Source organism: Desmodus rotundus, chromosome 1 (genome assembly GCF_022682495.2).
Source record: "Desmodus rotundus isolate HL8 chromosome 1, HLdesRot8A.1, whole genome shotgun sequence".
NCBI classification, from domain to species: domain Eukaryota; kingdom Metazoa; phylum Chordata; class Mammalia; order Chiroptera; family Phyllostomidae; genus Desmodus; species Desmodus rotundus.
In genome coordinates, this window is record NC_071387.1 from 36,481,976 (window position 1) to 36,498,967 (window position 16,992).

General features: G+C 34.3%; 1 protein-coding gene across 4 annotated transcripts in view; it reads left to right on the forward strand.

The window, feature by feature from the left end:
- GKAP1 (G kinase anchoring protein 1) overlaps positions 1–13,219 on the forward strand; it is a 71,721-nt gene extending 58,502 nt beyond the window's left edge. For 2 of the 4 annotated variants that reach the window (XM_045195245.3, XM_024560170.4), the window contains 5 exons: positions 2,126–2,227; positions 5,831–5,894; positions 9,667–9,737; positions 10,575–10,652; positions 12,892–13,219. In XM_045195245.3, coding sequence (XP_045051180.1) covers positions 2,126–2,227; positions 5,831–5,894; positions 9,667–9,737; positions 10,575–10,652; positions 12,892–12,939 — 363 coding nt within the window. In that variant the 3' untranslated portion in view covers positions 12,940–13,219. The other 2 variants (XM_053923524.2, XM_053923529.2) reach the window with 1 other exon arrangement.
- The last annotated feature ends 3,773 nt before the right edge of the window (positions 13,220–16,992 follow it).

Consider the following 16,992-nt stretch of genomic DNA (forward strand, 5'->3'; position numbering starts at 1 on the left):
ACATCAACCAAAGTCATCCTTGAAAAACATATATCTAACATAAATCTTAACAGTTCTGTTCAAAATCCTTCACTGCTTCTATATGCAGGCCATTCTTACAGTCTACAAGGCCCTCCAAGATTAGACCTTTACCTGAATAATCCACATTATTTCCTTTTTATCACTATGCTTTTTCATAGCTTGTAAACCTCAGTTTCTAATTGTAGCATTTTTTATGTTACATCTGTCTCTTGCACTAGATGAGTCTCACCAGGGCAATAACGTTTTCAGTTCTATTCCCCATTGTATATCCAGAACTCAGCAGCAGTGAGTTGCTCACTGCGTATTTTTAGAATAATTTAATGTTTCCACATACTCATTAGATGAATAGAACCAATTTATACAATTATCAAAAGTATGACTTTGGGTTGATTTTTTGTATTTAAGTTTGTTTATTTTGGTATATGGTGCAAGCTAGAGGGATTTAACTTGATTTTTCCCAGTTAGCCACTTGCCCTGTAACCTACCATTTATTCAGCCTTTTTTCACTTCTTTAAAATACTGTATTTATATTACAATAAATTCTTGTGTCATAAACCTCTTTCTGGGCTGGAAACCAGAAAAGCTGGCATTCGTGCTGCCTGTCACCTACCAGACCCAATAAGCAGAGACAGGGGTTGAATCTTCATGAGCGTTTTATTCAGATGGCCAGCAGTCTGAGAAGGTGGTGGGTTTGTACCCTAACAGACCATCTTAGGTTTCCTTTCAAGCCACCTATTTTATAAGGAGGCAAAACTGTAGGTGAGGAATTCAAGGGAAAAAATTGTAGGTAAGGGATTTGCAATTCAGGAAAGGGCGTTAATCAGGTAAAAGCTGAAGTCTGGCAATTTCCCTAACACCCTCCCATCCCTTGACCAGTGATTATCTGTGTCCTGCGAGGCAGACTGTCTCTCCCTTGGACACAAGGACCTCAGATACCACCATTATTGTTTATGGTCTCTTTTGGAGCACAAAGGTCAATGGCTTGTGCTCTCCTGGATTCAGGGTGGGCCGTACCTGCAGTTCCTGAAACAATAGTTTTTTACATGCATTAACTACTAGGCTTATTAACTATTACCTTAAACTAAAATTTTCTGACTCTTGAGTTCCCCTATCAAACTTTCTGTTCTATAACGTTGCTCTGTCAACCTGGGTGCCATTATCGTGCTATTTTAGTTACTTTTGCTGTATAGTATACATTTATTAGGCAAATTTCTTTTCACTGCATTAACTTTATTTGTGTCCATCCTGTATTCTCCCATATGAAGTTTTAACTATCTTGCTAAGTTCCAAAGTACAATCCTATTGGAATTTCAATTGAAGTTGTAACATATTTAGTAATATTTAGTCTTTCTGTCTATAAACATTTTTGTTCTGTGTCTTTTTCAGTATTTTATACTTTTCTTTATGGACCCTCAAAATTTCTGAATTTTATTCTTGGGGGTGTTTTTTATTGCTCTTGGGAGAAAATGATTTTTCTAGTTGTATCTTCTACCTGCTAATTGCTGATAATAGAGAAAAGCTATTTTTGTTTTTTATTATTTTGTGTTTTTTCTCATATGTTTTCAATTTTAGGGGGTCTTAAAGATAGACTAAACTTGACACAGAGCACTTTTAATATGCTTATGTATAAACATATCATTTCAAAGCCCTGATACTATTCTAGGGCAGGGGTGTCAAACTCATTTTCACCGGGGACCACATCAGCCTCTCTCTCGGTTGCCTTCAAAGGGCTGAATATAGAGCTCCTTGCCCCTAGTTAAGGAGTAGTTACATTTATACAGTCCTAAAACTACATTCGGCCCTTTGAAGGCAACCATGAGGCTGATGTGGCCCCTGGTGAAAATGAGTTTTGACACCCTGTTCTAGGGTATATTCATAGTTTGAGGTTAATCATAAATATCTTAATTGCGTGACTATTTGTACATAATTATAATTATATCATTGAGTAAAAGTAGAAATATAGTCAACCATTTAAGATTGCTGTAGAAAATGAACTAAAATCAAGAAAATTATAATTTTTCCTCTTTAACTTTTCACAAAGGAAAACTGTAAACCAGAATTAGCAGACTATCTTAGTTCTAAAATAGTATTTTTCTCTCTTCAGGAAGTAGTGCTGAAAGATGGCAGAATTGAAAGACTAAAGTTGGAACTTGAAAGGAAAGATGCTGAAATCCAGAAACTGAAAAATGTGATCACTCAATGGGAGGTTTGTAAACTAGTAATCTGCACAGTTTCTCTTTTTCTTATATATAATATGTTTAATGTTTGAATGATAGAAATAATGTTTCTTCTGTTTAGGTTTTTAAATTAATTGATACAAAATTGGAGTAATGTGATTTATTTTATGGTAAAATATATATAAATTAAATTTGCCATTTTAACTATTTTTAAGTGTACGAGTCAGTAGCATTAAGCACCTTTATAATGTTGTATAGCCATCAACACTGTCTTTTTTCAAAACTTTTTCATTATTCCAAACAGACTCTTGTACCCACTAAACAGTTCCTCATTTCTTATTCTCTGCAGCCTCTGGTAATCTCTAGTCTCTGTGATTTTGCTTATTCTGGGTACTTCATATAAGTGGCATCATACAATACTTATTCTCTTGTGTCTGGCTTATTTCACTTAGCATAATGTTTTCAAGGTTCATCCTTGTTTTAGCATGTGTCAGAATTTCATTCATTTTTATGACTGAATAATATGTCATTGTATGTATATACCACACCTTGTTTATTCATCTATTGATGGACATTCGTATTGTTTTTACCTTTTGGTTATTGTGAATAATGCTGCTATGAAAATTGGTTTACAAATATCTGAGTCCCTGCTTTTAATTTCTTTGGTTATATAACTAAGAGTGGAATTGCTGGGTCATGTGATAATTGTACATTTAAGTTTTTGAGGAATCACCAAATTGTTTTCCATTAACAGCCATACCATTTTAACTTCCCATTAGCAATGCACAAGGGTTCCAGTTTCTCCACATGTTCCCTAACACTTGTTAATTATACAAGTTATGTTAACTATAAATCTACCTATTATTCTCTTTCTTCCTTCCTTAGGCTTTAAAAAAAAAGCCTCTTTATTCATCTCAAGTATCTTTCTGGGCTGTGCATATGTAATAGAGAAAAAAATGATAAATCAAATTCCACCCTAATAAGTGTTTTCATTTTCTTTCCTCCTCAATTCCCACCCCTTTCCCTTAGCTTTTTCTTTGTTGTTTATATTTTTCTTTGCCTTTGTTGAGCACATACCGTGTACCAGACCAAAGAATACAAGGATTAGTTAGCAAGATAGTCTAATGGGGGAGATAAACATACAAATAATTGCACTATAGACTTTATAATTGAGATTTGACTGAATGCCTGAGAGCACAGAAACAGGAATGAATTAGTTTTTGCTACTGAAAACTGGTAAGGATATTACAGAAAAGATGGGGTTTCCAGGTAGAGAGAATAGTGCATACAAAGGCACGGAAATGGTAGGAAATACATTGTTGCTGACATTAGAGAAATTGGAAGTTGTAGAATAGGGGGGTCAAACTCATTTTCCCTGGGGGCCACATCAGCCTCGCAGTTGCCTTCAAAGGGCTGAAATAATTTTAGGACTGTATAAATGTAACTACTCCTTAATTGTTAAGGAGTTGAAATTACATTTGGCCTTTTGAAGGCAACTGCGAGGCTAATGTGGCCCCTGGTGAAAATGAGTTTGACACCCGTGTTGTAGAACATGAAATTGGAGATGTTAGCTATGGTTAGAATCTAGAAGAGAAGTGACATGAAAATTGCTTTGTGGCATGGTAATGCACGAAGCTGAGGGCCTGGAGTGAACATAGTCTGGTAAAACAATGAACAGGTATTGAGTATAAGAGCAAGAGTACATTTTGAACTAGTTTAGGCAGTGGAAATAATAGATCTCATTTTGGACATGTTGCGTATGAAATAGCTATGGATTCAGCATAGGTGTTTAGGATACAGTAGGGCACAGTGGAGTCACAGCATATATGTATTTAACTTAACTTTAATTACTCTCTTTCATGAAATTAAAAATACCAGTAAGGGCACTGTGTATTTCATTTGTGCTACTTATTATAAATTGAATGGTACTACCATTTTATAAATTTATGTTTTTGTAGATAATTTATAATTGTGTATATTAAATGTTATTTTTATGGACAATATAAAGATTTCTCATGGGTAATGTTGCACATTTGCAATTTTTACTTTAACTGCTGATTTCAGACACTAAGGCTGCTCTAATAGGTGACTCAATGTACATGGATCTGGGCTTTGAACAAAAGGCTTGTGCTAGAGATGATTTGGTGAAATACTAACATTGAAGCCCTGATAGTTAGAATTTCATAAGATACAGTTACATACTCACAATGGATATATGTCTTTATTCATAGTGAATATAGCTGTAGTTGACTGTATAAGGTTTCTTCTTTGTATTTTTATGTTCCCATCTGACTTACCTTTCTTTCTTATTCATTTTTAAGATGCTCAGGAGTCCTACTCCTTTTTATTTATTACTGTGCTTGCTTCTGTTCAGTGTATCAGCAATTTACTGGGCAGAGTATTTAGCAAAATTCATCTTTATTGGACTTAACTTTAAAATACATTAAATTAAAAAAATACATTAAATTTGTTTTACAAGAAAGACTGAATCTGGTAACTTCTGTACATATGTCTGTGTACATGATGAAAGAAGAAATGACAACTTTCTTACACTGATCTGTTTCTCTGATTTCTTATTTTTCTATAATGTATTAAATGTATTGTTTTTTCTAATGCATTAAATATTTATAAGTAATTCAGAGTGTTGAATAAATGTGGTTTAGAGTGAAAATTGGAATATGGAGGTTAATGTGAAAACAGTTTCTCTTGTTCATAAATGCGTACCATATTTTCCAGACCATAAGACGCACCTAGGTTTTAGAGGAGAAAAATAGGAAAAAGAATTTTGAAGCAAAAAACGTGGTAAAATATTTAATAACATAAATAACATAATATTTCACCAATGTAAATGTAAGCTACAATCCCACTATAGGGTGCACCCCCATTTTCCTCCCAAATTTGGGGTAAAAGGGATGCGTCTTATAGTCCGAAAAATACAGTAATTAAGTCATTTATGTAGTCTGAGAAGAAGCTAAACCATTGGAGAAAAAAATTTAAAAATAATTAAAAGATATTTTAGTAAATTAGTAATTCATTACAGTGAAGAATTACTTTCACAATAGTAAAATAACAAGATATTAGTAAATTTAATCTTAACCGAGAACACATGGCTGTGCTGTATAATTCAGTAACCACTCTATTTGTGTACCAAAATTTAAATAAAATTAAAAATGTATTTTCTCAGTCACACTAGGTGCATTTCCAGCAGTTAACAGTCACATAGTGGACAGTGGCAGATACAGAGCAGATACAGAAAATTGTGTAGTACTGGATACTGCTGGTACAGACCTGTGACTCATTTTTCTTTTTGTTTTCATCAAATTATTTTGAAATGCTAAGGGTTTTATTTGAGGAAGAAAAGAAAAAAACTTCAAGAAAATTTAATATTATCCTGAGTTTTCTCCACTTTTATTCTTCTCCTTTATTTTTCAGTCACCTATAATACTAATTTCAATTATCATACCAGGGATTTAATTTAAGTAATAGTTCTCAATACACTTTTCTCCATCCTGTTTCTTTCAGAAGTGACTTATGTTTTTGGGCAAGCTGAGAACTCATAGCTTCATAAGTTGATAGTAAATCATTATATAATTTACTTGACAAAATTAAATCTTTTTTCCTTTGACTATTAGGCAAAATATAAAGAAGTGAAGGCAAGGAATGCACAGTTATTGAAAATGCTTCAGGAGGGTGAAAGTAAGTAATTTTTGTGGTTTTAGAATTAAAAGTTAATCTTAAAAAATATTTGAAGATAATTTTTCAAGATACATGATTTATAACTGAACAAAATAAAAAGGTTTCCCAGAGTGATCTAAACTGAATTGTTGGTGGTAATTTTTTATTACAAGTCACTCTTATAGCACCTTAGATATTATACAAGTTTATAATTATTCGTGTAAGAGAAATCTTGAAATTTCAATTCTTATAAATTATTAGACTACAGTTAGCAGGAAAACAAGAATAATATTTGCTTAAGATTCTGCTTTTTTTATTATTGTTCAAGTATAGTTGTCTCCATTTTCCCCTCACCACTCTCTCCTACTCCACCCACCCCCACCTCCCATTTTCAGTCCTACCCCTGCTTTGGCTTTATCCATGGGTCCTTTATATGCGTTCCTTGAAAACCCTTCCCACTTTTACCCCTCATAAGTTGATTTATGAAAATCCCCATTAATCAGTTGCATTCCTGATTATGTTTACTTACTGACACTTGACCTTGAAAGTTCTACAAAAATTTTTCACTCATGACAGAAAAGAAAATGTGTATTAATTCTTAACATAAGCTTTTACAAAGGAAATTAAAAAGAGGCATACAGTCATGAATAAATGAGAAAATCTTCTAAATAGACAAAATTAAGTCTAGTAAATAATTTCCCCTGTTAGTATGTATTAATGAAACATCAAATATAGCTCCTGTATCTCGGAACCCGCTCCCACATACAGCACCACAATGCCCTGCCCTGGCAAATACCTAAGACTCTGCCCCTTGCTACGTAACAGGCACACAGAGACAAAAAAAAAATGGCCCAAATGAAAGAACACATCAAAGCTCTGGAAGAAATACAACTACGCAACAAAGAGATAAGCCAGCCTATCAGATGCACAGTTCAAAACACTGGTAATCAGGATGCTCACAGAAATGGTTGAGTATGGTTGCAAAAAAGAGTAAAAAGTGAAGGCTATGCAAAATGAGATAAAGGGAACCAACAGTGAAGGGAAGGAAACCAGGACTCAAATCAACTGTTTGGAGCAGAAGGAAGAAATAAACATTCAACCAGAAAAGAACGAAGAAATAAGAATTCAAAAAAATGAGGAGAGGCTTAGGAACCTCCAGGACAAATAAATGTTCCAATATCTGAATCATAGGAGTGCCAGAGGAGAAGAGGAAGAGCAACAAATTGAAAACTTATTTGAACAAATAATGAAGGAGAACTTCCCCAATCTGGCAAAGGGAAATAGACTTCCAGGAAGTCCAGGAAGCTCAGAAAGTCCCAAAGAACTTGGACCCAAGGAGGCACACACCAAGGCACATCATAATTACATTACCCAAGATTAAAGATAAAGAAGAATCTTAAAAGCAGCAAGAGAAAAGGAGACAGTTACCGACAAAGGAGTTCCCGTAAGACTGTCAGCTGATTTCTCAAAAGAAACATTGCAGGCAAGAAGGGGCTGGAAAGGGGTATTTGAAGTCATGAAAGGCAAGAACCTATATCCAAGAACACTTTATCCAGCAAAGCTATCATTTAGAATGGAAGGGCAGATAAAGTGCTTCTCAGATAAGGTCAAGTTCAAGGAATTCATTATCACCAAGCCCTTATTACATAAAATGTTAAAGGGACTTATCTAAGAAAAAGAAGATCAAAAATACAAACAGTAAAATGACAAGAAACTCACATCTATCAACAACTGAACCTAAAAAAACAAAAACAAAAACAGGCTACAGGCTAAGCAAACAACTAGAACAGGAACAGATTCACAGAAATAGAGGTCACATGGAGGGTTATCAGGGAGGGAGAGGGGGGAATGGAGGAAAGGGTACAGGGAATAAGAAGCATAAATGGTAGGTAGAAAATAGACAGGGAGAGGTTAAGAATAATATGGGAAGTGGAGAAGCCAACCAACTTATATGTGTGACCCATGGACATGAACTAAGGGCGAGGGGGATGTTGGAGGGGTTACAGGGCATAGGGGAATAAAGGGGAGGAAAAATGGGACAACTGTAATAGCATAATCAATAAAATAAATAAAAATATAACTCATGTGAGCACTGTATAGTACTTAAGAATTGTGAAACTCACTTTGAAGAATAAGTAAATAAAACCAAAAAATTATTTCAAATATGAAGATACTGGGAGTGGAATTGTCCCACCAAAATTTATATTATTAAATAACAGTTATCAAGACAATGAGTAAAAATCAGAAATCCTGTCCAACTGAACAGAATATATAGTCTTGAAGTAGATTCAGACTTATTTTTTAGAACTTTTCTGTTTTTTATAACTATAACTATTATACAGCTTAACTATGATGAAATAGAAGTTAAAGAATGATGAGGAAAGGCAGTATTTGAACAAACTGATACCAACTTCCTGAGATTCATTTAGATCAGTTCATGTTACTGAGTTCATGTGGGTGATTTAATGAATAAAATTATGAAAATAAAATAAATGTTTACAAGGTATGTTCCTAATTGAATAAATTAAGGATATCATTGGATGTATGTTTTTTAAATGTGAAATAAATATTCCTTAGCCAAAGAAACATTGTTAAAAGTGAAAAAATTAACTGATAAAAGCTTAGTCTCAATAATAGATAAAAATGGCAACCAGTAGATAAAATCAGTGTCCATACCCAAACTATAAATAATCCAAGTAGAAAAATTTGATATACTACCATTACATGAAAAATACAGTACATAAGGTCTGTGGAGAAAATGGAGTTAGAAGCATACAATGGTAAAAACTTCATCAGTGAAATATTTTTAAAAGATGGGCATATAATAAAAACTGTGACAGTTGTAGTTTTACGTCTTCAATTTCTCTTAGCTTGTTTTCCCCCTCTTCACTTGTCTTAAAAATTGTAGAGTTAGATTTTCATTTAGTAGCCATTATCATGCAATTTGTCAGCCATGTGGAAATTTTTAATGCTGAGGAAACTTAGGGACCAAAATAATAGATCTCTTCTTCCCCCAAAGAGAGAAAAAAAAATCTCTAGAGAAATGAATAGTTCTGAGAGACCACAGATGTTATATGATCAGCTATGTCACAGGTGCTATGTTTATTTGACAATGTTTTATTGATATGAAAGTCATACAAAAATTTTTTTGTGGGCCTTATGATATACTCACCCTGGCAATTTAACAAAACAAAACAAAGAGAAACACTACATTATTTTATTTTATTTTTATTTTTTAAAGATTTTATTTATTTTTAGAAAGAGGGGAATGGTGGGAGAAGGAGAAGGAAGGAAACATCAATGTGTGGTTGCCTCTCACGTGGCCCCTACCTGGGACCTGGCCCACAACCCAGGCATGTGTTCTGACTGGGAATCAAACCAGTGACTCCTTGGTTCACAGGCCAGCACTCAATCCACTGAGCCATACCAATCACGGCCTCTGTGCATTTGTTTTAAATATTGAAGATTAATCAAGGTGTTTAAAGTTTTCTCCCTATGTGAAATTTTTTATTTTCTTGTGCCCTTGTTGTTTTTACTGTTTCACTCTATCTGTACAATTAATATTTTAATGCTATAGAAAATATAAAATTTCCAGGAAAACTGCTGTGGTGATAATAAATAATCAGAATTTACCAGCGAAAAAGAATAGCTTTATAGGGTCAAGAAATACATTCATTAAATATGAGGACAATTATCTTTGCCTGACTGCCTCGCTGTCTTGGATCACTAATATATTGTTAAATTATTTGAGTGATTGAAAAGATTATACTATTGTTTTTCCTTTTCTTGTCAGTGAAAGATAAAGCAGAAATACTTCTGCAAGTTGATGAATCACAAAGTATCAAGAATGAGCTGACTATACAGGTAAGGGAAACTGTATACAAGACTGGTATTCTAAGCTGTGCTTTAGTCTTGAATTATGAAACTTGACTAAAAAATATAGCCATCGACACTGCAAGAAAGTCATATAATTTAGTGAACACACAATACAATATACAGATGCCGTATTATAGAATTGTACACTTGAAACCTATATAATTTTATTAAACAATGTCACCCTGATACATTCAATAAAAAACAACAAAAAGAAAGTAATATAAATGATACTTCATTATTACTATTCAATATGTATAGCAAATGAATGAAGATTCTGTTTACTATGTAAAGGAGGTAGGTATTTCCTGAAGAATAGGGGAAGTTAAGGTTGTATTTTAGGTAGTGCGGACCATGAATATAGAGATAGAAAGGGGCAGGCAGAACTCATCTTACTCTTGGACTTGATTTTCTCCCCTTCCCATCCTTATTCTGTGGTGTTAGAACAGTGAGCTTGTCCTAGCTATCTCTAATTTACAGCTAAGTAAAATGTCTAATTGAAAATTGGGGAGGTGAGGAGGGGCTCGTCTCTGATGCTCATTTATCTGAGAGTCAAAAATCATCATTGTGAATAAGTAATAATAATTAAGGTTATTATATGTATGGTGCCAGGTGGCAGGTACTGGAAATGCTGAGGAGAAACACTTTGTAAAGTATATGATTGTCTAACCACTATGCTGTTCACACCTGAAACTAATACTATATAATACATATTTTTTACATTCAATATTATATATCTATGATTACACAAAGCTAAAAAATGAATTAAGGGTATTTGCCTAAGAAGACAATAAAAGTATTTTTAAAAAATTGAATATTTGATTATAGGTGACTTCACTTCATGCTGCATTAGAACAAGAAAGATCTAAAGTGAAAGTTTTACAAGCAGAGTTAGCCAAATACCAGGTATGCTTTTATAATTTTGATAGTGTTTTCATCACAAATAATACATTTGTAATAGATACTATGTGATTGAATAACTGCATTATCTTAGGCCAAAATTTATTCACCAGCAATATTAATTTTGTTAAATTTGTTATATAATATACATTTAAAAAATACAAGGTTATTCTAGATGTTGGTATTAACTAAAGTATTGGTAATAACTAAAGTATTTCAGAAAAATCCTTGCTACTACATAGATGATGTGGTATACATGCCATTGACTCATACTGAGGAAGAGCACATAATGACATTTGTCCCGTTATATGATAAGTTTAATCACTTAGGTACAGCAATATCTTTTAGATTTCTTCATTGTAAAAGTATATTTTCCACTTTGTAATTAATAAATGATATGTGGAGTGATATACATATCATTTTTTACCCAATGATACATATACACATATATGTGTATTACAAGAAGTAATACACATATTACTTTTTACCCAATGGTTTAGCATCCATTGATGGTATTTGTAGCAATTACTTTAGTGGTTGCAAAATAGTGATTTTTCTAATTCTGTCATTTCTTCTGCATTCACAAGCTGGCATTCAGCATTTTTTTCTGGACGAAGCAGTAAAAAACATCAGTGCTTTTTTTCAGTGTATGTGTATGTGTATATGTGTGTATATATAAACACACACATATTTGCATGTATGTATGTGGGTCTAATCATGACATAAAATGTGTTGATTAAGGTGGGGTCATGGTCAAAAAAAGTTTGAAGGCCACTTGTGGCCTAGAGAACATTGAAGTTGTTTAGCCCCAGCTTTGATATTGTCAGTCCGGAAGGGAGAATTTGCCTGGGAGGCTTTGAAAATGATTTTTCAAAAAACTTTTTGCGTTTTTTAAATCTTGTTGAGGATCAAGGTAAGATTTTTAAGCTGTATAACATTGGTAAATTTATTTTCATTTTACTGCTACCAGGAAATAATTCTTGTTTTTAATACGTATCACACACATCTCAGGTTCCACATAACCTCTTTATACTTATTTTCTCTGAATGAATTCTTGCAGAGCTTTTATTTGTTCATAAATAACAGTGTTCTTAGACTTGATTTTTTAAAAACAAAGGTTGATAGAGACATGTTTTGATCACTAAGAGGAAAGTTATATGCAGAAAAAAGATAAAAAGATTTTTTTAAAAAAGCAGAGAAGCTGCCACCATTATTAATTAGGCCTGGGTTTCAAGTGCCCCTGATATAACCACCATTTTAAGAAAGGCACTTTCCCAGACTTGGCTGATCATCAGAATCACTTAGGAGCTTTTTGAATTACAGATAGTTTTGCCCATTCCTGGTAATTGCGAATAAATAGGTCTGGGACAAAGTCTAGACATCAGAATTTTTAAAATATGACTACTCAGGTGATTCTCATGATCAACTAAATTTGGGTACCATTGCCATAGTTTATAAAAATGGAGGAAAAAACTATAAAATTATGTTAAGGCAAATACATCAAACCATTATTTATGGTTAAAATGGGAGGCGGGTAGAGTAGTTGTGGATGATTTTAATTTTCTCCTTTGTACTTCCCATATTTCTACAAGTATTTACTTTTAAAATCAGAATAAGGCAGAAAATGTTGGTGTTAAAATTAATTAATGTAAAAATACTTCTTGTCTTTTAAGCTGCCTTTCTCTTTTCTTGGTCTAAGTCAAGTACCATGGATGGAGTTTCAGTTGGAGCAGATTAAATACAGATGTATATATGTCACTGAGCAATATGAAAAGTACAATCTGCTTTCCAACCCAGTGAAGAAGAAAACCAGACTTCTAATACTATCTGATAAGATGTTTAGACAAAACTTGCATTATAAATTGAATTACCAAAAAGGGTACTGAACTGGATTACTAAATTTGCTGATTATATGGAATAAATTGTTTTAGTATTGATCAAAATTTTTATTTTAAAAACTATCTGGGACAGTCTAAAAGAACTTTAAAAAATAAGATATTAGTGATCTTAGTAACTCTAGGCTAGTTCCAATAGATGTAACTGATATCTGCAACTACTTTAACTATTTTTAAAAATGACCCTGTAAAAATAATTTAGTAGAATGCACATTCAAATTTGCAAGACACTCAAAAAAGAAATTGCTTCCTTCTCATACTCAAAAATGCCTTCAGTTTCATATATTCTTAATTTGCAAATGCCCCTGCAATGGTATTTCCTCAATAATTTGCCCTATTTTTCTTTACAGGGTGGCAGAAAAGGGAAAAGAAACTCTGAATTCGACCAGTGTAGGTGATTCCATTGGCCTTTGAGGTCAACACAAAAATAAAAGTTTTCAGGGTTTTGCAAAATGTATATATTTAATGCTGTGCAACTGCTAAGCTATGCAGTTTTTGTTCAAGAAATACTTCAAATGATTAGCTTACTAACAATCTATAATTTTTGGTCCTTTTGGCTTAAAGTGAAAAGAAGAAAAACAGAATTCCAGCAGAATGCAATGATTATTGTTTACTATTCATACTTCTTATCACTTTAGTTTTTCATCAGTCAATAAAACTAATTTACTCTTCCATTAATATGTTTGATTTTTATTTCAGAAACAGTGTGAAAGTATTATTTTTGCTACAGCACAAACAATTAATTGCATTTTTTAAATTCAATGAATATTTACTCATACCTTTCTGCATGCTAAACCTATGGGACATACAAGATGAGTGAAAAGTGGTTGATGTCCTCAAGAGCATATTCTCAGGGGAAACAGAAGGTGGAGGTGGGAAAAGATAACAGCAAAAATAGTTACCATGCAAATTAGAGTGGATATTGAGTGGACATTTTTTGGAAATTAAGAAAACTTGCATGAGATAGTTTTTAGAGGGTAGATACGTTTTCTGTAAACTTGTTGAAAAGCATCCAGGCAAAAGGAAGAAAATATGGGCTGAAATAATTTGTTTAAAGAACAGTCTGGCTTGAGGACAGAAACATGACATGCTGAGAATAGAGTGTTGATATGGGGGAGAAATGAGAGATCTTTTGTTGGTTGTAATCAATTACTAGAATAATTTGTAGTTTATGGCATTCATTTTTTAGTGTAGTCAGTGATATACAAATATGATTCATTAAAGTACCAAGGACAAAGATTTTTTGGTTGTATAAAAAAGATGAATACATAAATAACTGCTTGTAACCTCCAAAACCAGCATTACATGAAAGATTCCACTTTATGACAGTCTTTGAAGAAAAACCACTTATTAAATAAATAAATATCATTGTTTTTATGTCTGGCTTCTTCCATGAGGTTACATGAACCTTGTAAATTTTGTTATTGAACCAAAATGGGGGTTCAGCTACCCACTGCCTCCAGTAGGCAAATTCTAGAGGCAGAGGCTGGTGAGAAAGGAAGGAGGTTTTTATTCAAATGCTGCACAATCTGGGAGAATGGCAGACTCTTGTCTCAAATCCCATCCCCTCCGGGAAACCCAGAGGAAAACTCAGCCACCCTCAGCCAGACCAAAATCAAAGGCAACGTCCAGAGTTCCTTCTCCCATTCAAAGTACCATCAGGTACTTCCCAAGTACCACTTTGGGAACCACAGGTGGCTACTGAGTCGTCATCCAGGCAGCTCAGCTTTCTCCCAGCCACTACCAGGCTTCAGACTCCTCCCTGGAACCCACCTGTGGGCCCTGCGCTGCCATTGGCCATGCAGCTTCCAGGGCCGGAAAGTCCTGCAAATGCACCAGCCAGTGTGTTACAGGGGTGGGTAAGAGCGTACCCCTTCCCTCCCTTGGGATTATACTAGTTTGGGGTTTGGGAAGGGCCAAGTATTTTCTCAGAAATGTCCAGTTAACTTTCCAAATTTCTGTGCAGTCTGAAAGGGTCCACCCCCAGACCAATCCCTTATTTTCCCCAGGCTAAACTGACAGGTTTCTTCAATCCAGCACCTTGCCCCCTAACCTTTATTGTTCACGTGCCTGCCTTCCCCTGGTCCCACCCCCAATCAGGTACCAGAAGGGGGTAGGAGGGCTTTTCCCCCACCCAGTTGTCTTGCCAGCCTTGCATACTCAGTGCACTGCCTCCTCTTGCCATTCATCTCTGGAGCTGAAGAGGAGTGTTTGCAAGGCACAAACTGGGACACCCCTGGCCCACTTGCTGCCTCCAGCAGTTTGCAGTCTCCTCCAGTGGCCCCTCATGTTCACTTGACTTCCACCCCTCCACCTGCTTCCAGCAGTCTGGCCAGGCTATTGATATCAGTTGTGATCTACTCCCTATATTCTCAGTGCATAGTTCTCTGTGTGGTACAGAGAAGATGCTAAAGGATTATTTAAGTGGTAAAGTGGTAAAGCTATTTGAGATAGTTTTTCTCTAATTTTACCTTTAATTAAGAGTAAGTACTATCAGAACCTAATTAATTAAATATATATGGTAATTCCATGATACTGTATTTTTCACCTCAAGCATTAACAAAATCAAATTTCTAATGCTGTTGTACCTGAACAAACTAGACAGAACTTGAATCAGAATAATTTCAATTATAATTGAATTACCTAAGTAGTTAATGAACTGAATTATTAAAGCATACTGTATTATCATCTGCTTTGATTATCTGCCTACAGATTATCTATCTTGGTACATTATCTAGTATCTAGCACAGTGCCTGGCACATGATAGACACTCAACAGATATTTTTTAATAGTATATATTCATTTAATATCTCCTGAGCACACAGAAAACTTCATTGATTATCCTCTTTTGTTCTGGGCAGTCTCTGGAGTACTGTATTCATAGCTCTGTTTTTCCTCTGAATTCTTTTTTCTTGACTGATATATCCATTCCTCTAAGTATATCAGTTTCAACAGGAAAAGCTTTATCTATTTAGATTGAAAAGACAGTGAGCAGTTGGTGATTTCTTCTGTTAAATTGATTTCTCAGGCATTCCATTTTAATAAATACCATTACTAAGATTCTTTTCAGTCAATTTATAAAATCATTTTATAGGGAAACAACAGTAGAGTGGATGAAGCCAAGAATCAATTCAATGATTTGGAACATAAGGAGGCAAAAAACAACCAATCAGAACAACAAGAAGAAAGAATTCCCCCCCAAAAAGAGAATAATGTAAGCATCCTCTTCAAGCATTCCAACATTTGCATCATAAGGGTGCCAGGAGGAGAAGAGATAGAGCAAGAAATTGAAAATCTATTTGAAAAAATAATGAAAGAACTTCCCTAATTTGATGAAGGAAATAAGACATGCAAGTCCAGGAAGCACAGAGAGTCCCAAACAAGATGGATGTGAAGTGGCCCACTGTAAGACACATCATAATTAAAATGCCGAAGGTTAAAGATAGAGAGTCTTAAAAGCTGTAAAAGAAGTTAGTTACCTACAGGGGAGTTCACATAAGACTGTCAGCTGGTTTCTCAAAAGAAACTTCGTAGGCCAGAAGGGATTGTCAAGAAATATTCAAAATCATGAAGAGCAGGAACCTATAGCCAAGATTACTTTACCCAGCAAAGCTATCATTTAGAATCGAAGGGTAGATAAAGAACCTTCCAGAAAAGAAACAATTAAATGAGTTCATCATCACCAGGCCATTATTATATGAAATGTTAAGTGGACTTTTTAGGAAAAAGATCAATACTATGAACAATAAAATGGCAATAAATACATATTTATCAACAATTGGATCTAAAAAATGAGCCAGGCAAACACGAACTGAGACAAAATCATGGATATGGAGAATGTTTTGATGTTGCCAGATGGGAGGAGGGAGTGGGGAGAATGGGTGAAGAGGTGAGGGGATGAAAAAGTACAAATAGGTAGTTACAGAATAGCCATAGGCATGTAACATACAATATAGGAAATGGAGTAGCCAAATAACATATGCATGGCCCACAGACAAGAGCAGTGGGGATTACCTGAGGAAGTAGGGGGTGCTAGATGCAGGGGGGCGAAGAGGGAAAAATTGGGACCACTGTAATCACATGTAAAATATAATTTTAAAAAGTTACCCACATTTATTTTTCAGCATATGGCTGTTTTTCATTTTGGTTTTGAAGTTTTTGATATACTGAAGTTTTTTATTTTACTGGAATTAACTATGCCAGTATTTAAAAAATTATTTGTGCTTGTATTTTATTTAAGAAATCCTTCACTACCTTCTAAAAGCTATTAAATTTTGCTTTCCACATTTCCACACATAAACTCCCTCTTTGCCCCACTCAGGCTATGACACCATCTGCCAATATGTACATTATTACAGTCATACTTTTCAGGGATTATACCTTGCTCATGCACAATTGAAATTGGCTGTTTAATCTTTCAAGAAAGCTAGGCTAGGACTTTATCTTGTAAA